We start from the raw sequence: 24,641 nt of genomic DNA on the forward strand, positions 1-24,641 counted from the left end.
ATACCACGTTATAACGAACATTGTAACTACTGGCCTTTTCCCGTTCCCTTTAAGAAAGGTCACGGCCATCTTTCTGGGTTTGAGAAGGATTTGACACTTAGGAGCGGCGCTGCAAAATGGGAAAACTCCCGCAGAGCCTGGACGCAAGCACGCCGCGAGCTGGGGCCAGGCAAATCATCGGTTATTCGAGGGAGTAAAGCTGAGCCCACGTCGAGGTGTTTGTGCAAATCACTGCTGCCACCAACCCCAGCGCGGGGGCACAGGCGCAGGGCCCCTCAAACTCATTTTTGCCCATGGCCGCAGGGCCGGGAGTGGGATTTCGGGGGTTTGCTGGGGTTTGCTGCACGTCTGCAGGTTTGCCACAGTGAAAAAGAAACTCTGGGCGAGAGGCTGGAGATAACCAGGCTGTAACGGCTCCATCTATTGGGTGAAAATACACAACGGATCAAAATGCACACGGAGATTTAATTCAGAGACAAAAAAAAATATGAGAGGGGATTCAAAGCAGTTACCGGCACTTACAGCTTAATTGGGCACAATTATAGGAATGCTTCTTGGTACTGTTTGAAATCCAAAGGAAGGTAAAGCTGCTTCTCAAAGATCAGAGCTAAGCAAACCCCAGGAGATGCCAACACGTACCCTAAGTTACTGCCGCCTCGTGAAGGCGCTGGGGAAAAGGGGCTTTTTCGTGTGGTGGACGCGGGGCCAAACGAGCCCTCTGACCCCAGCGGGCTCCCCAGGCGTCAGCGTGACACCGGCAAACGGGGAGAGGGTCGGAGGGAGGGCGATGCTTCTAGGAATGCGTTTCTCCGTGCTTCCACTCGTCTTTCATGGAAGCGGAGGACCATAGAGCAGCTTTGCTAGGGAAAGCAAAAAAAAAAAAAAAAAGGAACGCCCCCAAAACAATCAACCACTTTCCCCAGAAAACAACCGCTACAAACAGCAGGCTGCAAACCTTGCCTCTATTTCTAGAGGCTTTGCTTGTGTTGGTGATATCATGTTTTCCCCCGGGGATGCTGAAAAGCAGAAAAACAAACTCCGGCGGGAGGAGGGAGGAAGGGAAGAAGGGAGGGAAGGAGGGAGGGAAGGAGGGAGGGAGGAAAGGAGGGAGGGAGGCAGCCCCGGCCGAGGCCGGCGGCAGCGGCGGTCCCGGGAGCGGCGCCGCGCTCCCCCTGCGCTGCCGGGGATAAAGAGCGGGGAAGGAGGGGGCTGCTCCAGCGAGGCAACGGCGCGATCGCGGCCGAGCATCCCTCCCTCCGCCTCCCCAGCGCGGCTGGCGCCCAGCGGCGGGGCTCGCCGGGACCTGCGCTCGGGGAAGCTTCGTCCCGCTCTCCATCCTCCTCCTCGCCCGGGGACGGGGCGCGCCCGGCCGAGGGCTTTCCTCGGGGGAGCGGAGGGCAGCGGCACCCCGGCCGGGCAGCATGCGAGCCCCCCGGGGCCGGCGGAGCGCGGGTCGGGGCTAAGCAACCGCCCGGGGACTGGGGTGGGGGGGGGGGCGGGGGGTCTCGCCCCGCGGAGCGGCGCCGGGGGGGTCCCGGGGCGGCCGCCGGGGCTCGGGTAGGCGGTCGGTGTCGGGGAGCGCCGGGAGGTCCCGGGGGTGCCCGGGGCGTGCCGAGCCCCCCGGTGCCGGCGGGGCGGGGGGGTCGGGGGGGGCGCGGAGCGGGAGCGGCCCCGCAGCATGTGAGCGGGGCGGGGGGCTCGGCCGGCGGCTGAGGGGCAGGGCCGCCCCGCTGCCCCCCGCGGGGCCCGGCGGCGGCGGGGCCCGGCATGCCGCGCTGCCGGAACCGCTGCCCGGCGGAGAGCTCGGTGCCGGCCGCCCGCGGCGGCTCCCCCCGCCGCTCGGGGCCGCTGCCGGCCGCGGCGCGGGGAGCGGCGGGACCCGGCATGGCGCGGCGCGGCTCGCCCTGAGCCCGGGCCGGCGGCGGGGAGCGCCCATGGCGCGGGGGCGCCGGGCGCCGCCGCTGCGCACAGGGCTGCCCCCGGGGCCGCCCCCGCGGCTGCCCCCGGGGCCGCACCCCGGGCCGCACCCCCGGCTGCACGGGCTGCGGCACATGTGCTCGCGGCGGGCGGCGCTGCCGCGGCGGGCGCTGTGGGTGCTGGCCTTCTGCACCTCCCTGGGTTTGCTGCTCTCCTGGTCCTCCAACCGCCTGCTGCACTGGCTCTCCTTCCCCTCGCACACCCAGGTGCGCACCGAGTGGAGCCGCCAGCTGCCCTTCCCCGCCGTCACCCTCTGCAACAACAACCCGCTCCGCTTCCCGCGGCTCTCCAAGGGCGATCTGTACTACGCGGGGCACTGGCTGGGCTTGCTGCTGCCCAACCGCACCGCCCGCCCGCTGCTCACCGAGCTGCTGCGCGGAGACGAGGCGCGGCTCCGCTGGTTCGCCAAACTGGCCGATTTTCGTCTCTTTTTGCCCCCCCGGCACTACGAGGGCATCAGCGCCGACTTCATGGACCGCCTGGGTCACCAGCTGGAGGACATGCTGCTCTCCTGCAAGTACCGCGGCGAGCTCTGCGGGCCCCACAACTTCTCCGCGGTGAGTTTGCCGGGTGAAGCCCCCCCTCCCCGGTTCCCCTCGGTCCGAGCCCCCTCCCCGGACCCCCCTGTCGTACCCCTCCGCTCCCCCCCCCCCCCCCCCCCCCCCCCGCCCCCCGGGTGCCGGCCTGGGCTCCCGCCGCCGCTCGGTGCGTGTTTTTCCCACGGTGGCGCTCGGGGCCGGCGGCGGGTCCCAGCACCCCGGGCAGGGCACCGAACGGCCCCTGCGGGGTTCTCATCGCAGCCCCCTCCCAGAAGCTGCCCGGCAGATCTCTGCCCACGAAGCCGTGCGCCTGGATGCTTATTTCTCCTCCGGACCAAAGCCGATGCTTTCTATTTCAAGGGTAACTCTGGCCATCAGCAGTGGGTGGCGAGGGGCTCTGTCCCCCCTTAATTTTTAATTAAAAAAACCAAAATGCTGTAGCCATCCCCGCCACTTCTGCCGCACTTTCCCTGTTGCCTTCTGCACAGTTGCATCTCGACTTTTTCCATCTCCAGCCCGGAGGCAAAGTTTCCCCAGGTGAACTCTGGCTGCGGATGTAGGCTTTAGAGGAGGAGGGGGCTGGCAGCCGGGGCCCTGCCGGGGGTCGGCGTGGGGCACTCGGGTTGCTGCCTGCTCCTTTTGCTGCCCAGGGAATTCCTCGTGGGTCAGTTGAGCTGCACCCCGCGCAGCTGTGGGGTGCTGCGCAGAGGGCTGCGGTCTGCAGGTGATGAACTCAGCTAATTTGAGCTGCTGCCTTTACCTTCTAGAAGGGCCCCGGCCCCCTTTGTGGGAGGGTTGACGCACCAGGCAGGAGTTTGTCTGGGGACTTTGCTGTGGGATCAAACCCCTAAACTTAGGGCCCTGTTTTGCAAACCGCCAAGGGTATCGCTGCTTGAAAAAATTCCTGTGGGACTGTTGGCGAGGTACGGCGCGGTAAGAGGAGATGCTGAATGGCAGTGGCTCTAAATGAGAGCTGAAACTGGACTCTCGAATGACCGTTTCGTACTTCATTGACAGCAGTTGGATGTTTATTGTGCTGGAATATTCTACTCTTCTAATCTCTGCAGATATCCAGGAGAGAGAGGTATACACTGTGATTAAATACTCTCGCTGCTGTTAGCGGTGCAGGTGTCTGTGGGGAGAGATAACTAGTTAGAGCTGTTGCTGCTCCGCACACGGGAGAGGAGCTGAATTCCCTGTTCTGCAAGCGCTGCCTGAGATGCATACCTAAAATCAAAAGAAACGGTCTCTTTGGACTTGTCACATCAGCGTAGTTGGCTGCTAAATTGTAAAGGGGAGGAGAGAGAAAATCCCCGTGGGATGAAGTGAGCTGCCCAGGACTGTTGACTTAACATATGCTGCTGCAAAGATGAGAACAGAAATGGCACACTTAAAAAACCAAAAAAATCGTATTGAGACAGGCCCCTTCTGGCAGGACGAGCCTGCAAACCGGTACAGCGGCATAAGGAAATTTGGGAATAATAGGCAGAAACAGGTGCTCGGCCTCTGGGCTGTGGCAAGCTGCCTCCCTTTTCCCCTTCCCCAGTTTACGAGCGTGGTGATGTTTGCTGGTCGTCAGTAGGGCCTGACTGCAGGTTTTAGCGAACTCTTGTTCCGAGTTGCGGTGAGCAAGGCAGCATGATTCACGTTCTCCCAAGGAACAGAAAGCCTGGAGTGCTGCTTTGGCCTGACAGGGGCGAAGGGTGCTGCGGGGAGAGGTGCAGGAGTTAAGGGCAGACTCTGATGTAACTGGCCACTAAATTCTCTGCAGCGGCTGTTTTATACCACTGAGGAGGGCTAAGGAACGTGGTCTTCTCCAGCCGTCAAGCGCAGACCTGAAAAGCTGCCCCTCGAGGGTGGGAGGGAAGGAGACGGGTGTGTGTCAGCCCTGGGAGCCTGGGTGGGAGCTTGCAGCATGCTGGGACCCAGGGTGCAGGGGAGCACTCCCCAGCTCTGTGCCATCGTGTGGAATAGCTCAGCTGGGGAAATAGGGAAAATACAGGGTGTGTGGTCCCAGGGAAGGACAGCAGGGTGGAGGGAGATGGGAGCCCGCTGAGCCAGGGCGAGCAACTGGATCTGCCTTCCCTGCACCAAGTTGCTGCTGCGTGAAGCAGGGCGGGGGGGGTTAGTGCCAGCTCCCTCCGTCACGGCGCGGCCTTCCTCCTCTCTGTTGTAAAGCAAAAGAGAGTGACCTCTGTGTTGTCCTTGAGTAAAGGCTGAGGGGCTTTTCCACCTGTGAATCCCTACTAAAGAGAGATGTTTCTTGGGGAGATGCCGGCAACAACTTCTCTGGGGTCTGGTGTGTGTCCGGAGAGCTCGCTGCGGGGGGACCTCGCTCCCCGGGGCCCGGGGGCTGGGGTCGACGTACCAGACTCGGAGCTTGGGGTTTGCCTGGAGTGGTGAGCAGCTCCCGGCACCCCTTTGCGTCTGGGTTACTTGAAGCTTCTGCTTTTCCTCCTGAGTTGGGAGGAAATAACACCAAGGAGGGGCAAGAACATTGTGTGGCTTGAACTGGGCACAGATCTGAAGGAAAGCAGGTGAAAAAGATCAAATGCGAATGGAATAAATGATAGTGTAAAGAGTATTTTGCAGTTTTTATACCTGCTCGGATGCATAAAGAGCCTCTTCTGTCTCAAAAGGCAGGAGTGAGGTAATGCTTGCAGGGTTAAAGCTTTCATTGGGTAAAAAAAAAAAACAAAACAGAGTAAACCAGACTTGTTTTTGAGCAAACAAGTCCTTCCTTAGATCTGAAGCAGAAGCAAAGGCTCTGGATGAGAGAGCTGGTCTCCTTTTATTCTTCCCAACTCTGTTAAGCAGTCTCTTGTATGAGGTGCACTCTCCTTTCAGCCTCGCTTTGTTCATCCCATTCAGGTACGGTGGCGATTGCACTTCTGTAACGTGAAAAACCAAAGGGCTGCTTGAGAATAAGCCCAGCAAAACCAACACGTGTAGTAGCGTTGCCTTTTTTATTCCCCGATCTATGTGAATACTCGGGGTTTGCACTGGTTTGTGGAACTCGGTGCTGCAGGACTGCAATGGTTTGGTTGGGCATGTTTAGGGTATTTATGAGCACTCAGTTTTGAGTTATTCTCTTGACGGCGCGAGGTAGGTGTTGTCGGCTGCGTGCAGCGTTTTCAGCTGGATGAGGATGAGGATGGTGGTACATGGGCAGGATGGAGACTCGGATCGTACCCCTCTGGCAATATACGTGGGTTTGCTTCTTCCCATAGGCTGGACCTAAAAGCTCGGCCGTTGCACGAGGCGATGGTTATGCACGTGCTCGACTGCCACCTTGGCGCAGAGGCTTTAAGGGAAGCAACTCTTCAGCAGTTGGTGTCCTTCAGAAACTTCTTCCAATTTCTAATATAAAACTGTCGGAACTGGGCAGTTTAATGATTAAAGACAGTATTTGCTTTCCCCTGCAGGAATGGCCCCATCTATCTGTAACTGAGTATCGGGATTAAGTGGAGGATTGCTTTGCTCTTCATCGCTGGAATTTGGGGGTTGATTTATTCCACTGAGCTCTGTTTGTTTCCAAAATATTTATCTTGGTTGTCCTGGCCCGCGCTTATTGATTTCTTTTTTTTTTTTATTTTTTTTCCTGAGAAAGTTACTAATGCGTCTCACAGGTTGGGATTTACGGTCTAATTACCTCATCCTGATTTAATAACTTTCCAAATAAAACTCGTCACCTGTGGCTCCGCCTGGGAAGCTGTAGCTTGCGACCTGCCCGTTGCAAGGGGGGAGAGAGGGGCTTTGTGGGGGGGGGGTGGCAGGTTTCGGTCTCCATCCTGATTGTGCCTCGGTGAAACAAGCCCTGGTGAAGGCTGTGATTTATGGGCCTGCTTCGAAGGCTCTGCAGTCAATACCTGTTAGTGGTTTTATTTGCTCACCGTTTATATTTTTTTAAAAAACATTTTTAGTTACTCCCAGAACAGGGGCCTTAAGGAGCAGCAGTGGCATAGAGACCTGGGTGCTGCTTTGCCGCAGGAAAGTGCGTTTTAAAAAATATTCCTGAATGCTGGAGGGGGGAGATGCGATTTTGCCGTTTCCCCACTAGATAATAAGCCGTGCCCAGTGTGAAGCTAACACTCATCAAACTAAATTAATGAGACGCTTCCAGCACCGGGTTCACACCGGCTTTCGCTGTGGCCGCAGACAGCAAGCGCCGTGCCACCACCTTGGGTGGGCCGAGGCTGGGGGCAGCCGTAAGCACCGTGTTTAGCACCACCGTAACTAACTGTGTGGTGATTTCAGCGTGCGTGCGTGGTTTTGTTTGTTTGGGGATTTTGCTCACTCGGCTACAAACAAACTGTTTTACCCATTTCCTTTTCAGACCCCTATTCTGTTATATTTTTAATTATTTAAATTTTTTTTTAGCACCAGTTCCAAACATAACTTAAATCTGGCTCGCTGTTACTGTTGCTTTTGGAAGGGAAGTGGGTTGAGTTTAATTATGCTGATGTGGGGCTGAAGCTTTAAATATGCTCCCGATTTGTACAGCTGCCATTTAAGGGAACTACGAGGGGAGCCAGTTGGATTCAGTCTCGCTCATTAAAGCAGCAGTGCCAAGTCCGTGCTCTCTTCACCAGACTGCAACGGCATTAAGTAATATTCCTAATTTTGTGTTAGTTAGCATCAAAGAATCCAAGGAGAAATGAGGACTGAACTGTGTGAAGCGCTGCCCAAGCACAGCCCTTGGTGACGCTCGCCGTGAGAGGTGGGCTGGCTCTGAAGAGGGGCTCGGGGTGGTTTAGCGGTCGTTTGGGTCGAGGGGTCCCTGCACTGAGGGTTTCCTGCAGGCTCGGTTGTTGAGGTGCTTGTGACTGCAGTTAGGCTGGGGAACACACAGTGAGATGAGCTGGCTTGGAGATTGGCACCTAATTTCTGGATCCTGGCTGGGTGCGAGATGGGCGTCGAGCTGCTGAAGAGGGGCAGGGACCAAGGAGCGTCGCCCGGCGGGCGCTGCGCTGGCCCTTCCCGAGCGGGCTTGCTCTGGAGAGCTTGAGATCCCACATAAATCCACGGAGCAAGAAAAGCTCGGCAGCGTGCGTGATCTGGGGTCGTGGGCTTCTCCTCTCATTTAATCTGGGAGCTTAATGCTTGTGGAGAACAGGCTCCTTCGGCGGTAGTCAGCAGCTCTGCAGGGCTTTTATTATCACATATTTTTGATTTAGGAGTCTGAAATGGGATGTGCCTGGAATGTGGGTACCTAAGTCCTTTTTTATTTTTATTTTTATTTTTTTTCAGCAGATAGCCTAATTTATCACGTCTCATGGGGTTGATAGGCCACATCAGCAGAGCACCAGCAGACAAACGCCACCTTGATGCTGGGCTGAATTTGTAAGGGCTGTTTGCCGTGACATTTGAGCGGAGGGACGGCGAGGGGTTAGCTGGGAGAGGAGGTGGGCATGGTGCTGGGAGCAGGAGCACAGTCAGGGCCCGGGAGGGAACTAAAATGATCAACCCATCGGTGCGGGGAGCTTGGCTTGACAGTGACACGAATTGGTGCGAAGGGGTTGCCGCTTCCATCGCTATTTATGGTTCCTTGGAGTTGGGTTTAGCCCTTTGATGCGCTGATCTTCATCAGTGTGGTCGGCGGCCAAAGCGCTTTGCGCTTCTTGGCATCAGGCGTGGAGAAGGCGTGCGTTTTGTTTCGGAAAGGGCTGGCCCTCCTTCCCAGTTGTGGCTCTCAGGAGGTGGGTTAGGTCTGGTTGAAATTCAGCCCTCCCATCTCTTGGGAGGACTTGGTTTGAATTAATTTTTTTAAGGGTATGATATTAGAATTTCTCGTCCTGTAACACTCTCTGAAAACGTTCCGGTTTGGTGTCATCATCTTGACTTTTCATCTTCTCCTTAAGCATCAACCATATAGTCAAAGCGGAACCCTTTGATGATTTTCCATCGGAAAATGAAGGTGCTTTGAAAACCCTTCCATTGGAACACTTTTAGCCAATTCTTACTTGAGCATATTTTAGATAGGTCATTGCTGGTACCTTTTAATACAGTGCAAACCAGCATCCTTCCAGACACGAGAGGGATAATATGCAATTGCAACAAAACTGTGTTTTTCCACCCTCTGTCTTTGGAGCATCTCCTTGAAAGAAGAAAAATATTGACAAACTGAGGCGACTTTGCAGGATAACAGCAATAAAAGAGGCCTGACTGTGGGGGTTGATTCATGAGGCAGGACCGAGGGAGCTGCGTAGGTTGCCCAAGCCAAGGGTGGCTGTGAGAGCTGGACGTGCATCTCTGAGGAGGTAGCCTTTAATGAGGATGTGCTTGGGATGGAGCAGAGAAACACGGACTGAGAAGATTCAAGAATGAGGGTGGACAGAAACTTGCCTAATTGGTCGTCTACCAGAGACAGGCTATTGAGAACAGGCTGCAGGGAACAATCCTTTACTGTCTTGTGGATAATCAATTTGGTCCAGCAAAGCTTCTCTGACTTTTGCCTTTTTTTTTTTTTTAATTTGAAAAATGACATTGGGTTTTAAAGGCTGGCATAAAGCTGATCTGAGGAATGTACCTCGCTGCTGGGTCAGCACTAATGTCTCCAAGCTCCATCAATACGCTGCGCCGGGAAGGCCGCGGTGGAATTTTTCAAGCTGACGCAGAGATGTGCTGCCCGGCTTCTTGCCGTGAACTCTTCGGGCTGTGTAGGATGAGGGTGTTCCGGGAGACCTGCTCTGCCTGGCTAACTTAGGAGGAAAAAAAAATAAAAATTGAAGGTTCTTTATCTTTTATGGTTTTACGGCCCCTTGGTCTGCATTTCTGGGTAGCGCTGCACGTGCTTGGTGTGGAGGATGTCTGTGACGACTAAATGTCTTCCTGGTAGGGGGGCTGCACTAGGGGCTCCTCGCTGGACTGGTGGAGAACAGACGTGCCGCGGGTTGTGCGGCTGTAAAGGGAGGAAGGGCTGCAACCTCTGGGCCCGCTGCATTTGGAAAGAACGGGGTTGGGGCGTGCTTGTGCCGATACGTGCTCCCGAATCCTTTACAGCCCACTTGACCTGGGTCCAGATACGAGCAAGCGTTTAAACTTCGTGCACTGATAGGTTTTAACAAAACCTGGGCAAGCGTTTGGGGTGGAAGCTATGGGGACCGTTATGTCAGGCAGGAAAGAAAATCTGTTCAGTGGGGAAATGGTTCAGCCAAGGTTTTCGCGCTACTGCCACGAAACTTCTGGGCTTCTCCCAGTTTCTGGTCCTGTTTTGTCCCTGGGTTGGAGCACAGGACCGAACCCCTTTGCTTGCGTCGGGACGTGCAGACACGCAGTTTGTCAAGGGGAGGGACGAGCGAGTTTGGGAGAGGGGAATCAGACTGCAGAAGCAGAGGAGGGATTTTTAGCAGGACTCTCCTGTGTGGTTTTTTTCTACCCGCTTTTTTTTTTCTTTTATGCTGAAGCCATCAGTCAGGAAACGAAATGCCGGTTAGTCACGTGCTGAACATGTAATCATCAACATGGGTTTGTTTTAGTTATATGATAGAATCCGAATAATTACTTGCCACCCTACAGCAGAATTTATATAATTAGGGACATAATTACCGTTACCTACCACTCGGGCATTCTGCTAAGGCTTAATATTTGCAAATTGCTTCGGGATCCACCGATCATCTACTAATACGTACCGAATGCAAAGAATAATAATTCCTGTATTTTTACGTAGGTACCAAAGGAAGCTGGTGTGGGGAGGTTAAATAAATGCAGCAGAAGCCCAGGTATTCTGCAGGATGGGAGTCAGGCCTGGGCTCTGCACAGCCCCCACGCACTTGCGAGATGATGCTGAGAGTTTGTTTAATGAAAATGGCTGTGGGGAGCCTGCAGTCCCCTGGAGGCTGCTGGGGTTTGCCCTTTACTCTGGGTGTAATTCAGGGTAATGTCATTTATTCTGAAATCCCTGGGCTGCCGGAGTTTGTTGCTGGCTGGAGCATCACATCGAGCCATAAGGGCTCTGCAGCACCCTGGGCTGGCTCCGGTAACAGTCACTTTTCCCAGCAGGATGGCTGAAATTGGAGCTGGGATGAGCTTTTTCTTATGGGCTTTCTTTTTAACATCCTGGCTGTAGGCTTGCCTCCTCCTGAGCTGGGATGGAGGAGAACTGCTCGAGTCAGACTGCGGGGCGTTATTGCAAATGCATTTATCCCTGGTTAGGGCTAAGCTTGCACGCGGGTCTGCTGCTTGTCTGTAAGTTTTGCACCCTGATGCCATCCATGGTCACACTTTCCATTCCCTGACCGTGCAGGCAGAGGCCAGCCTGGAGTCGGCACCGACTGGTGGGTAGCACTGGTCCTGGGCACGGATGCTGGCTGCAGGGCAGGGATGGTGCAGTGCCCTTATTTCTTCTTGCAGGGACAACGATTGCTGTGTGCACGTGTGGGGGCTGAAGCTGGCTGGGGAAATCCTGCCTGTAATGGATTGCCCATGCTTTAGAAAACCGAAATAAAACTCAAAAGACACATGTTGGCCCTGAAAGGCTTAAAAGCACGTAGGCAGCCTTGGTCAGGGTTTAGCAGCGGGCTGCTTCCTCTTCCTTTGCTTTTCTCTGCCCTTTCGCTTGCTTACAGTTGTCATTTTGTTTTATTTTGTTTAGTTTTTTCCCCTACGTTTCTGGTCTGTCTCACCTTCTCTGCAGTTTTTGCCACTTCTTTCACCCTTCCCTAATTTCCTTTCCTTTTCCCAGTCCCCCCTCTCACCCAGCCAAAAGCCACCCACAAATCTTGATCTATTTTGGAGTATGTTCTTCCCTCCACTTTCCTTCGTTCTTTCTGAAAGTGGGGAACCCTGTTGTTGCAAACCTCTGTGATAATGCAGCTGATTCATTCCGCTCTCAGGCAGTTCTGGGAATTCTTCCTCTGGTTTTTATTTCCCCCCCCGCCCTCACCCTGAGTGCTGTAATTCCATGCTGTGGGAGCAGGTATCTGTCATTTGTTTTGGTTTGTTCCACTTCCCTCTCCCCCAGTTTTGTAATTTACTTCTGGAATAAAACAAACTCCAGCAAAACATCCTCCTCAACACCCTTGAGCTTTAAATTCTTCAATAATAAAGTGTGAACATAAATTAAGAACTAGAGCTGTTACTAATCTTATGACCACACTCGCTCACGTACTGATTTTCATATGGTATATTAAATCAAGAAGAATGGCCTATTATAATACAATTAGCTGTGATTCACAAGCAGGAATTACTGTCACCAGTGTGGGGGAAAACTTGCATAATACGATTGGAAAAGACTGAAACCTTTGTGATTCGAGGGTTGTTTTTTTTTTCTTGCCTTTTTGCCTTTTAAGAACACTTCAACAGCTGCAACCAAGGAAAGCCTGTGATAGGGAATTCACTCTGTGTTTTGAAATAAATTCATGTAATGACCGAAAGTGTCTCATTGTGGGCATGTAAATCTTTATAGGCTCCCAACATACGTTACTGACAAAAAGAACCTCATCCTGTAGCTTTATTAGACTTAATGCATCAGTGCTTCCCAACGCACTCTTGCGGAAGGACCCCAATCTGTCTGAGCAGTGGGCAGGAGCAAAAGCATCGGCAGCTTGACCTTAGAGCTGTATTCTTTGAGCTACAACCCACTTGTAAAACAGCATCGATTTCGGAGCTGTCGAACCTTTTTGCCAGCAGCTGAAGGCATGGTGGAGCTGAGTAGCATCTCCCTCTGGCTTGGGGGCTTGCTGGAAACACCTCCACGTGCTGTCGGGCTGCTCGGGGCTGCAGTGGAGTTTTGTGGTCTCTTAGAGGACTTGCTGCTTGGGGCTATGAGCCCTAAACCGTGTTCCTTGTGGAAGGATGCTTCAGGCTTCATCCCAAATCATACGGAGTTGGTGCATGAGGCCCTTTGGGCTCTGACCTGGGCTTAGGCTCCTTAAAGCCTTGTAATTCCAACCAGGAGTCTTTGGCTTTTCTCCATCCAGGTGGCAACGTCAATGGGAGATACTTCGTGTAGATCCTGGGTGGTTTGTGCCTCATGTTTTTGAATGGGACGTTTGAAAGCTTCCTCTGCATGGGCTTGTGAGAGAGGAAAACCCCTCTCTTTCCTTGATGTCTTTAACCAGGCGGTGAGCAAAGCTGTAGTTACCTCCAGCTCTGCCCGAGGGCGAGCACGGTGGCCAAAATACCCAGGAAAATGGGTCTGAAATCACTTGCAAAACGGGAATTGAAATTTAAATGGACTTTTCTCACCAGCACTTTCTCAAGGTGCTGGGAGGGAAGTAACCACTATGCAGAGATTTAATGGGCTGTGTTACAGAGGTGGCTGGTGAGAAGGTCTAATGGTCCTTTCCTGTTGCAGTCTAGAAAGCAATGCGGCTTGTGAGCGTCTCTTCACTGTTGTATTTTATTTTTTCGAAGCTTGTTCCTTGCTGAGTGTTGGAAGGAATGTTTTTTCCTCCTTGCTGCTTTTTCCTCCATGCCCAGTCTTCTGCGCTGTGCCTGTCTTGGCATGCACCACGTCTTGGGAATTGCCCTTCCATCACCTTCAAGAGCTAGGGGAGCGGGTTTCTCCTTTTTGCACGTGGGGAGCTGAGGAGGGATGGATGCTGAAGGTGGTGCTAGGTCCCAAGGCAAGCTGCGGATGCACTCGCACATCTCCGTGGCACCACGGAAAATGGGAGCGAGCCCTTGGGGCTGCTCCTCCCTGCACAACCCCATGGGAGAGCGCAGGGACACCCGCTACCGTGTCACCAGCCTGCTCCCCTGGGGCTTGCGCTGTGGGGCTTCATCTCTTCAGACCTTCTTTTCTTGCTAAATTTAGTAAAAACTACCAAAAGCCTCCAAAAGTAGTGGAAAACAGGCAAGTTTTTTGCTGCACTACAGCCAGAAAGCAGCCCGAAAGGTTCCCTAAAACCCACCGATGTGTGTCACACGGCTCCCCCAGGTGCATACAACTTCGTAACACGTATTTTGCAATAGCAATGGATTCTCTAAGGGATTGCTAGTCTTCACCCTCTATTTTCTTTCCCTTCTGTGCCACCACCTCCTGGCACTACGCATGGAAATGTGTGCACTGCTCACGGTGGGGTGTGGGAGTGTTGAGGTTGGGTCTACCTCTTTGCAGCTGGCGCAGCGGGTTGGAATGTACCAGTTACAATAACCAGCTAATTCACTGCATTGGATGGTAATTAAGCCTCTCCTGGTCTCTAAACCAGTTTATGCTCAGCTGAATGCGAAAATGCATTCCTTCCGGAGAGTGTATTTTCAACGTAAGGTATCACCCTGCCTTGAGTTATTCACTGCGAAACAATACTTAAAATATTTACTGTATAAGGTGACAAATCCAGACGTTGCACGCACATAATCCCAGCTACCTACACCATCATAAAATCAACATGCTCCATAATATCAAACACATCAATCATTCTGTTTCTAATAATGTCTGCATCCGTATAGTCTCTCTGTAGAAACCTCCTACAAGTCTTGGATGACTTATTGCACCTAGGGCTGCGCTGGATTCTGCGCCGTGCGTTTTATTATTGGTTTTCGATGCTCGCTCTCATGCATCCTCCAACATATTTCAATTGAGCAACCAGCCAAGGGTGCATGAAAAGCTGCTGGTTTTCTTCTGAAAAGTTAATTTGCTTTATATCTGCAGACTTTGCCTCCTTTTCTCTGTCCCTGCGTTCAACATAGCTCTCGTTTCCCTCATCCTTTCCCTCCATCAGTCTCCAAATGTGGTTGGAAGCGTTAATCCTCCATCCTTCCTGCCCTCTCTGCTCTCACCCCGCTCCTCTTTCCCTCCGTGCTGGGGTTGGGGACACAAATGTCCCCAACCTTTTGATGAGATAATGGCCCCTTGCTCTACAGGGTGGGTTTGTGGTTGTAGGAGGCTATTTCAGTGTCACGGTTTCTTCTAGCTGCTCTCTCATTAAATAATTAAAATGCAGTTTACAGGCATTAAAAGTATGATCTTCCTGACTCTAAGATCATATGTTTTCATGATGCTGGAGGGCAGAGGCTTTGTTGTGGCTTTATTGCCAGGCAAGCGGAGTGAGGAGAGAGACTGGACAGATGGATGTGCCTGTGTTGGCCGTTTTTTTCCCCCCTCCCACTTGCAAGTCCCAGCCGCTCCCGAGCCCCCGGCCTGCCCCTGCGTTGGCACAGCCTTTGGAGAAGGCTCCTTCCTTGGTGCTCTGGGTCCCTCCAGGTGACTTTCCCTCGTCCTCCCTCTCCTTTCCATCACCTCCGTGCTGCTCTTGCTGCATTTCCCGTCGCTGCCATCCCCAGCTTTTAGCTGCCGGTTGGCTCTTGAGCACCAGAGTGCTACTACAGTGCTACTGCTACTACCAGGTACTGCTGCTTCGTTGCCTGAGTCCAACCCACGTTGCTGTGTTGGCTGAGCAGTATTTTCTGCATAATACTGAACACAAACCTTTTGACCGAGTGCTACCATGCTCTAGAACGTCCTCTGCCTTTGATTTTTTTTCCAAGCGTTGGGCAATTCACCATCACTTCGCTGCTTTTGTCGATTCTCCTGGCTTAACGTTTTTGTGCTAAATTAATTACATGTGCCAGCACGTCCAAGGCACTTGCGTGGCAAAGCCGTTGGAAGAGGCAGGTATAAATAACATTCTTGGCTGGGTAGGGAAGTGCAATAAATTCATTAGCGTCCTGTGACAGCGTGACTTGCTGCTTGGACAAGCGTCTTCTCAACTCCTGGTGTTTCTCTGTGTTGGCTGCTGGGGATTTATAGCTGTGGGATGCGCAAGTGTTTTGTAACCCTCCTGTCTTTGTATTCACATAAATACCTCCTGCTTTTCAAAAGACCTTTTGCTCATGAAGTCAAACTATTCAACTTTGACTTTGCACAGGAGTTTCTTTTCAACAGATATGAGCTGGTGCCCTGCTACTCCCACTGAATTACACCGTCATTATCAAGTGCCTGGCTGTAGCGTTGGCGATATGGTGAAATTACAGGTCCCCTTTCCCTACAACGTCACATCCTTCCCAGGGCTGGGGAGGGTATATTTAGAGTGACTCCTGGATTTGAGATCGGCCTCCCCTTGGCAAAGATAGTACGTACGTGAGGGTGAGCTCCATCGATGTAAGTTGCAGGTTTTGTAGCCGTACACAGGCTGGGACGCTGGGTAGAAGCAACCCCGTCGCAGTTTCTGTATGTCAGCAGAGGATGTTGTTTCGTGTGAAGATGCACCAAATGGTTTAGCAGGAACAAATCCTGATAGTTGGATGAAGGATAATAAAAATAATCATTTTAAGAGGGTTAAAGATTTTCCTAGGTATTTGTGTTTTGCCTTCTGGCATGGGCATTGCTAGAGGGGAGTTTTCCAAGCTTTCCTTTACAATTGTAAGGATTGGGCAATTAGATTTAGAAAGCATCTACCTGAAAATAGAGGTTTTCATGGGTGTCCTTAGCACTGGCCTTTAAACATCAAGTACTGTGGGATTACAGAGTCCGGGGGTTTGGCTGTGCGCAGCAAAAGCCCGGGGTAATTTTGTGATGTCCGCGCATGTTGTTAATGATACGGTCACCTAAAAACGTCACTGGCTTCAGGGACGGAGGTGAGAAATGTGGGATTTAGTAGGAAATAGGTGATTGTTTTTAACATCCCAATAGGATCTGCCAAGGTGATTTATTTTTTTGCCTCGCACAAAGAGGAGCTGTGTGCATTTGATAAGCTACTCCGATCTGTTACAACAACTCTCCTGCTGCTGGAAACATCTGGAGGGGTTTGGAGACGGTCAGACAAGACAGGCAGAAAGATGCCAAGTGCTCGGGAAGAGCTTTGAGTTTGTGGTAGGTGGGTGCTATCCAAACATTAAAAATAGTGCATGATGCACTCCTCTCTGCATTTCCTAGCCTGGCTGAGTCATCGGTCTACCTTTTTATTAGTGTTGTGGGCGTCGCTGTTTTGGGGATCTTCCTTGTTGGCTTGTCATCCTGTCTTGGGTGGTGATTGCCTCTCGAGGAAGGTGCTGGTGGGATGTGCCCGAGTCCCTGTGCTGCTGAGTGTGCTCCCGGAGCGCGTGATGGAGAGGAGTCTTGGAAAAGGGGGAGGATTTTCCTTTACAGCACCCTACACAATCACAACTGTTAATATGTATGTGAAGGAAATGGAAAACAAACCTTGGCTTCAAGGAGAAAATTAAACTTTGTGTGATAAGGAAAAAGGGGTCCCTACAGAAAGGCTATTGCTGCCAGGATAAGGGGATACATGCCAGGATAAGGGGATACATGCCAGGATAAGGGGAGCTGGGGGTCCTCCCTAACCTCCGAAAGGGGCCTGGGGCTCCTTCTTACCCACGTCTCTGCGATGGCAATTCCATCTTGGCTGTGCGCTCATGAGCCCCCATCCCTTCTCACTTGTCTCCTTTTCTCTTTTTGTCCCTTCCCCTCCCTGTTTCAGCTCGTTGCTCAGAACCGCGGGTTGATGTAGGTGGTTCATGCCCCAACCCAGAATACGTGGTGCGGGGAGGTGGGTATTTCTAGGGGCTTCTGGAGCTGGGTGTGGAGCTGGCGGCTGCGTAGGCTTAATGGAAATGTTTGAATTGGTAATTATCCTGCTTGGTAGGGAGAAGGTCAGAATTGAGGGCACTCTTGGCAGCTTTTAGATGTTAAAATTGTTCAGTTGGAAAGAACCTACAACAGTCATCTAGTCCAATGTTCACCTCGTCTTGTCCGTGTTCACCTCCTGCAGCTGACAGAGACCTCAGCCCCGAGCTGTCTCTCCCAAGGTGGTGTGAAAGGAGGATGGATTTGGGGAAAAGAGTTTGTAAGGGGAAGAAGGAGAGAAATAAAGCATGGGAGCAACTTTGAAACATGCAGGTGCCCCTGAGTGACTCTGGGCAGCTTGTGCAAGGGGAGAGGAAAGTAGCTCGAGAGGCTTTTCATCTGTATGATCGTCGTGATGCTCGGACGTTTTTGTGGCCTACTAACCTAAAATGTTTAAATGCCTCATTTCTAAGAGGAGAATTTTAAGACGGTGAAATAAAAATGCTAGAATGGCTAGTCTGTCTTTCAAACACGTTATGAAGCGCAGCAGGCCTGGCTCTGCGGCGAGGGGTGAATGGGGATGCTCTCCAGGAGCGTGGCTGGAGCTACCAGATGGGTTAAATGAAGAAATAGAAAACCAGTTAATAAATAGATGTCCTCACTGGGTGACTCTGGAGAAACCAGCCTTCTCGAGCGGCACCCAGATGGTGTGGTCTCCTTCCATACAGCCGGGCACACGAGCCCAAGCCAATTCCTGTGGAAAAATACTACATTGTTTTGGTTCCCCTCCACTTCTTTGAAGCGTTTTTGCTTCTTTGGCCTCTGTTTCCTGCCTGTCTTGTTAAAGATGAGCTCCAATGGAGATGAAGGGCAGACCGAACCATCAGCGCCAACTGCGCGAGCCCTTCTGCCGTGTTAAGGCAGGTTATTAGTGGGACTGCTGGCCTTTTGGTCTTAAAAAGCCCAGTGCTGAGGGGGGCAGCAGTGCCATAGTCAGGTCTTCACCTCTAATTTTACCATCCGAAGGATCACCCCCTCTTCTCACCTTCTGTCTGGGAACAAGGAACAAGTGCAAAAGGGTCTGAGATGCCTCAAAAGAGGTGTTTTCCCAGCAACTAAACAGGAGGGAGGAGAAAACCCCAGACAAAGCACTTGATATCTGGCAACCTATTTGCTTTAGAAGTTGTTCCTGAGACATCAGTGCTTGTTAGCATTAGTCTGATACTTGCTCCGTTTTCATCTTGCTCTCCTCTGGGTTTGGAAAGGCAATGCCCTTTTGATGTTAGATATCAAGACAACAGGCTCCTTTCTGCTGATGTGGGGATCCCAGCCGGAGCGCGGGGGCTACAGCCACCTGTAGCAAGCTGATTGCATTAAACACAGAGCTTATTTGCCAATTCATTCTTCCTTATCTTTTAAATATATAATGCAGCAGCAACTAAATAATGGGTGGAAGAAAAGCTGGTGTGTAGTAAGGCTAACGCTCATCGTGATGAAGATGTGCTGCTGCTTTGGAAGAAGCTCAGCAGCAGGCTGGGAAATGCCATGGGCTCGTTCATGCTCTGCCTCTTAAGTGGTTTGGAAGCTCCGTGTGTCCATGATGCAGGAATTAGTGCATCTTTAGTGCTTTCAAAATGACTTTATTTAGTGTTGTACCAATACTAGTGTGGAAAGCCTTGAAGGAGGACGTTTTGCTGTCCTTGTTGCATGGACTGGCAGGGCATCGAGGCGCTGATGGTTGGAGGACTTGGTTCAAAAGCTGAGCAAAACCCAGCTCAAACCACGCAGCAAGCTGGCACTGTTGCAGGCCTGCAAAATCCTGGTTAAACAAACGCTGTAAAACCTTGGCCCTTGAGGGATGACTCAAACTTTGTAAAACAAATCGCTCGTGCTGTGATGAAGCAGGTGAATATTTGGCTGCCTGTGAACTTTAATGACGGATCAGCAAGAGCTTTGGAGTCTCTCTCGTGGTGGAGCAAGCAGTGGGATTGCAGGCGTTGGCACAAGGGCTTCAGCCCAGGCTTGGGGTCATCAGCCGTAGATTTGCTCACAGTTTTCTTTTTACCTCAGCCTGATTTTCTGTTACACCTTGAGATGGAGGAGCTGATCTTGGGCTGCACCTCTCTACGTGCATTCTGCATGTGAGCGAGGGTTCAAAGTCAAACTGCCTGGGGACCATGTTGCAGCAGAGTGACAAGCTGCAGGGAAGGTAGGTTGGAAACTCCTCTGATGTCCTTACAGAATCCCAGACTCACAGAACAGCAGGGGTTGGATGGGCTCTCTAGAGCTCACCCCGTCCCACCCCTGCGTGAGCAGGCACCCCCAGAGCAGGGGCACAGGGCCGTGTCCAGGCGGGGGGTGAATGTCCCCAGGGAAGGGACCCCACAGCCTCTCTGGGCAGCCTGTGCCCCTGCTCTGGCACCCGCACAGGGAAGGGGTTTGTCCTCATGTTCAGGGGGAACTTCCCGTGTTCCAGCTTGTGCCTGTGGCCCCTTGGCCTGGCGTTGGGCACCGCTGAAAAGAGCCCGGCCCCATCCTCCTGACACCCGCCCTTCAGATATTTATAGGCACTGATGAGATCCCCCTCAGCCTTCTCCTCTCCAGGCTGAACAAGCCCAGGTCTCTCAGCCTTTCCTCACAAGGGAGATGCTCCAGCCCCTGACCATCTCAGTAGCTCGCTGCTGGAGAGCTCTACTTACCCTGCGCTCAAGGACGTGCTTCCCCCAGACAGGCTGTGCTTGGATGGGTGCTATCCCACGTCCCTCCTGCTTCTCTGCTCTTGTCCATGGGCGTTTTGGGGGAGGTAGAACCCCTGATGTCCAGCATGACACAGAGTAAAACAAACAGCAACGACCGAGTACGAGAATTTGCAAGAAGGAAGCTCTAGGTATGAAACACCAGAGCAGATCATGCAATGCCTCAATTTTCTGGCAACACTGGCGTAGCTCCGGCTTGAGCCTCGCTTGCACAACGTGGCTCCAAAGCAGCAGCCTTACACCAAACGCCACCCGTGACTCCTCGTTCTCACAGCAAGGTTACCTTGCCAACATCTGCTTTTCCTCCTCCTGTTAATTTTTTTCCCTCCCAGCACCCAGCTGGGCTCCCATCATGAATCTTCGCTCTCCCTGCGAGCGCGACAGTCAGAAACCGTCTCAGAATCGACAAAGTTCTGATGAACTTTGAGGAGTGAGCGTTTATACCTAAGTGAAAGGGGGGGGGTTGCCATTGATGTAGGTATTTTTGTTGCTGTTTAATTAGATTAGTCCTCTAGGTTTGGTGGCCAGCTGTTCACTTTGCAGACAGGCAAAAAAGAATTCCAGCATTACACTCCTGCTGCTTTCGTCTTGTAATGAGCTTGTTAGCAATTAGTTGCTATTGGAACAGGCTGCTGTGGTGTGGAGCGGTAACGCAGTGAGCCCAGCGGCTGAAAAGTTGGGGTTTAATGGGAACTGGGTGGAGAAGGGTTGGAATAAATGGTTTCAAGACTGATGGGCAGGATGTATCAGTGCATGTGGCTCTATTTCCATGTCCTTTTGTGGATAGTTTGGCTGAGGTTGGGATTATAATTTATAGATATAATTTGGGGATTTATATATGCCTATATAATTTGGGGATTTTTTTTTTTTTAAAAACATTTCCAGCCTGGAAATTTTCCCTTCTCTCCTAATGGGCAGGCTGGGGGATGCACTGGGGAACTTAATTCTCTCTGAAGTCTTTTTCTAACCCAGCCCTACCCACACGTGCAAGGAAACGTGGATGGCAGAGCACACCTTAGGGAGGACGGGATGTGCAGGGACTTCAAGTGCCAGTTTGGACTGACAGAGACAAGGGTGCTTTCTGGGGAAAAATAAGGGTTTTTCCAGCATGGCGCATGTCCCAGTTGTTCAGAGCCTGGATTTCTGCCAGCCTCATCATGGGGAAATGAATCCAGGATAGGGTCTAAACCCCTGAATTACAGACTCGTTGAAGGGCTGACCTAGGACCTCGGAGTTCGTGCATCTGGCTCTCAAACTTGCAGAATACTTGCTGTGCATTTTTATTTATATTTTTGCAGGTATCGCGCAGGGTAGATTGCTGAGCTTCTCCTCGCAGTTGGGTGCTGGCCCCAGGTGGCATCCCAGAGCTGTGGGTTCCTGCCCCGTTTTCTTCTTGCTGGGTTAATAAACCGGAGCTGTGGGGCCAGGACTTGGGCAAACCTTGGACTCAGGCATTTGGGGGATATCTTGAAGGGTATCTTGAAGGATATCTACCTGTGGGGCTTGTTTATCAAAGTGTTAGAACAGATGCCGTTGTGGGAGTTGCTCCATTCCTGGTGGGATTTGCTCCTCTGCCTGTGGCTGGGAAGGACCAACCTGTTACTAAGCTCAAATACTGTCATTGCCTGGGGCTGGCAGGTGAAAACAAGCCCATGCGGAGCAGATCTGATGGCTTCAAGCCCTGTGTGTGCCTTCCCCTGGCTTTGGGGTGCCTGGGTGGCAAGTGGTGGTGGGGGAAAATCACTGCACCTGAGCGCACACGCTCGGGCTGCCCCAGGGCTGGTTTAGGGCTCAGCTCATTTAGCTCTTCCCCACGGTGACACGGAGCTCAGCTGTGCCTGGCCGGGCCCTGAGCAGTGAGCTCTGCTGCAGGTTGCTCCAAGATTTGAACCCCCACCACTTGGCGAAAGCAGACCCAGTTTCTTCCTGAGCAAAGTTGGGCATCTGGGTTTAAAGAACCTCTTGTTGGACTGAAGTGCCTGTTTCAAAGCTGAGCTGCTCTGCCCCGGGAGCCTTTCTAAAAAAGATGCCTTTATTAAAAGAGAAAAGGAAAATGGAGATGGGACTCTTGCTTTTGCACAGAGTTTCTGCTGCGCTCTCCTCCTCTTGCGTTTCATTCGTCTTCCTTTCCACAAATCACCAAACCGTAATGACTAAATACTCCAAGCAAATTAATCCTTGGGAAGGCTCACAAGTGGAGGAAGGAAAAAGTTTTTAAAATTTAAAGATTTGGCTTTTGGGGACGTCCTGCGGAAGGAACAAATCAAGAGATAAATGAAGCTTATTTTTGCAAGCTGCTTTAATTTAACCTTAACGACCGCGGCCCTCCCGCTCCGCAGAAGCGTCTGTGAGGGGACTGGCAGAGCTCGCTGAGGCTTTGCCGATGCCGCGCACGTGCGTGGCCGGCTTCTTTGCAGCGAGGAACTGCTGTGTTCTTTCCTGGCTCACGTGGCTGTCGGACATAGGAAGTTAATAAGCATTAAATGAAGCTGAAGGTTTGCACTGAGAACCAAGTCTGCATGCAAAGGAGGACTTACTCTATTTATTTAGCAATAAAGGAAGCCACTGAGATGTGCTCGTGACACAGTTGTGCCTTTGGACCAGAGAAGTGTTTTCCTGGGGGCTCTGCGCTTCGGGAGCTGCAGCTGGGGGTTAATGAGGGTTAAAGTTTGCCTGCAGCCGTGTTCTGGGGAGCACCGAGGCTCTGTGTGTCTTCGTGTGTGCGGGTACGTGTGCGGATGTGGATGAAGGGCTGATGAAAACGTCTGGTCTTTTAGCCAAAAAGCTGTTCGTTAAGAAAAGGCGGGGTCGCTGCCTTCTTTACAGAGGTGTTCTTGGGATATATATAGGAAAGTACAGGAATGTGTATGCTTACCCCAAACAAGATGTGAGTGATTTCTCTGGGCTGCGACAACCAAAGCGAAGCCTCGCAGCAGAAAAAACAGTAGTTAGCTGCTGCCCCTTCTGCACCTGGTGACTAACGGGAGCAGAAAATACCATCTCTGGGAAAACAGCTCCAGGCTCTTCCAGTTAAATGTGTCATTTTTACCTGCTTATTCATCTACCTTACACGTTCATACCCTTCAATCCCTTGTATTATCCCTGTGCTTTGCATGTTTACTCTTCCGCTCGGCTGGGAGGGTGCTGTAACCTGGCCCGGCAGACGCCTCATCCGGCTGCCATGTAGCAAAGGGAGGTGGGATTTAGTCTAGAAGCGACCGAACAACCCGTTGTACCTTTTCTGTCTGTTCCCCAGACTCAGTAAGGTCAGTGACTATTTCCCCGTTAACACGAAGCTTACGTGACTTTTTGTGTTTCAAAACAAACTCCTACGCGCCCCACCTCGCACGTCGGCGGTTACTGATGCCAAGTGCTGAAGCTCCTCATGGCTCCTCGTGCACGGCTTTTGGTAAAGCCTTCACATGGTCAAACGGAGGGTGGAAGCGGCAGCCACTGAAGGGGTTGGACACGGTAACTCTGCCTACGGGGCCGTGACGTGCGCTGGGCAGCTCTGCCGGGGTTTTACCTGGCTTGGAAGTGGAGGGGAAGGCAGGTGCAGCCCCGCTGTGGTCCTGCCTGCTGCTCGGGGGATGCTCGGGTGCTGACGCTGTGCTGGGTATGGATCGCTCCCAGTTTTGGGTCTGGCATCCATAAACCAGCCATCGGCTTGCAAGCGAAGGCAGAGACTGGTGGTGTAAGGCCTTAAAAACATCGCGGAAACTTGGCAGCGAGCGCCTGCGTCGAGTTGGTGACGTGTAAATCGCTGCTCTGCGTTTGACACCGGTGCGGCGGCTGTGATTGATGCTGGGGATGGTGGCTCCGTCTCTCCGTCTCATGCACCGGGGGCTGCTGCGCTGCGGGAGGGACCCCAGGCTGCGGGGCTTGCAGGAGCTGCTCGCTCCAGGGGTGTTGCGGGGATGATGTAGCTGCAAGAAGTCTAATAAAAAATGACTCTTGTATAATGCATAACTTTGTTCCCCCTTCCCTCTCACCTGTATTCGAGAAAAAAATCAGGCAATTTCCTAGCAAGGAAGGGTGACATTTCTATTTTTAAAGGGCCATTTATAAATAGTGGCATTATTTCGGTCTTTTGCAGAGCGAGGGTGCAAGGCATCGACCTACAACGGACTGAGCAGCAGCCCTTCCAACTTCCACTCCCTGTTTATGCTGTTCAGGCACGTTTTTCTCTTGACCTATTTTTTTTGGTGTGTGTTTGTCATAAGCCCCAGATGTAGTGGTACTTTTTTATGAGTTAGCGGAGTAATAGATTTGGAAGGAAGGTTTTGACACGTTTGCTAATAGCTCACCTGCGCAGTTATTTTATGCCTCGGTGAGTTCAGCCTGTGGTGTGTGCAGCAGGAGGAGGGAGGCTGGGGAGTTGTACCTATTTAATATAACACGGCGAGTTGAAACGCTGCTTCAGGTCTCTTAACGAAAGCTTTTCCGTGCCCTTGCTGATGGGATGGAGGTGCCTTGCTTTCACGCACCTCCGTGCGAATTTACGGCAACGACAAGCTGCTCTGTGAGCTGCTCTCCTGGATTTGCCCGGGAGGGAGAAAGGAGCCGCAGCCCTGGGCTGATGGGCAGAAAAGGGGCTGGTTGAACGGGCGGCATGAGGATGCAGGGAAGGGACAAATAAAGCATCACCCGCCGACCTCTTCTGACACCTGCAACAGAATTTCTCATTTCCTACTGCCACGTACTCTAAGGTCTTGCCGCAGTTTATTTGGCTGATTAAAAAGCACAGCCACAAGTGCATTTCTGAGTCATAAAAATACCAACCTGACCAGCTGCTTTGTACCGGGCTTTTATGTCGGCTCTGCCCGTGCTGCCAGCTTCGAGCCCCTGCTAAGTCGGCGGGGAAATGTAGCATCACGGCAAGGGGCTCGTGGCTCGCCCCTGCCTGACGGGAAGGCT

At 52.3% G+C, this 24,641-nt stretch overlaps 1 protein-coding gene across 3 annotated transcripts in view; it reads left to right on the forward strand.

Moving 5' to 3' along the window:
* Window positions 1-24,641, forward strand: part of LOC104050730 (acid-sensing ion channel 2) — a 516,001-nt gene that overhangs the window by 411,559 nt on the left and 79,801 nt on the right. For 2 of the 3 annotated variants that reach the window (XR_010376290.1, XM_064473185.1), the window contains exon 1: window positions 1,078-2,534. The exons of the other annotated variant lie outside the window; for it this stretch is intronic. Coding sequence is in view for 1 of the 2 variants with exons in the window: in XM_064473185.1 (XP_064329255.1) it covers window positions 1,935-2,534 (600 nt within the window). In the remaining variant the exon portion in view is untranslated. Of the gene's footprint in view, window positions 1-1,077; window positions 2,535-24,641 lie in introns of those variants that run through there. 3 annotated transcript variants of the gene reach the window in all.

The sequence above is a fragment of the Phalacrocorax carbo genome, chromosome 25, assembly GCF_963921805.1.
Source record: "Phalacrocorax carbo chromosome 25, bPhaCar2.1, whole genome shotgun sequence".
In the NCBI taxonomy this organism is placed as follows: domain Eukaryota; kingdom Metazoa; phylum Chordata; class Aves; order Suliformes; family Phalacrocoracidae; genus Phalacrocorax; species Phalacrocorax carbo.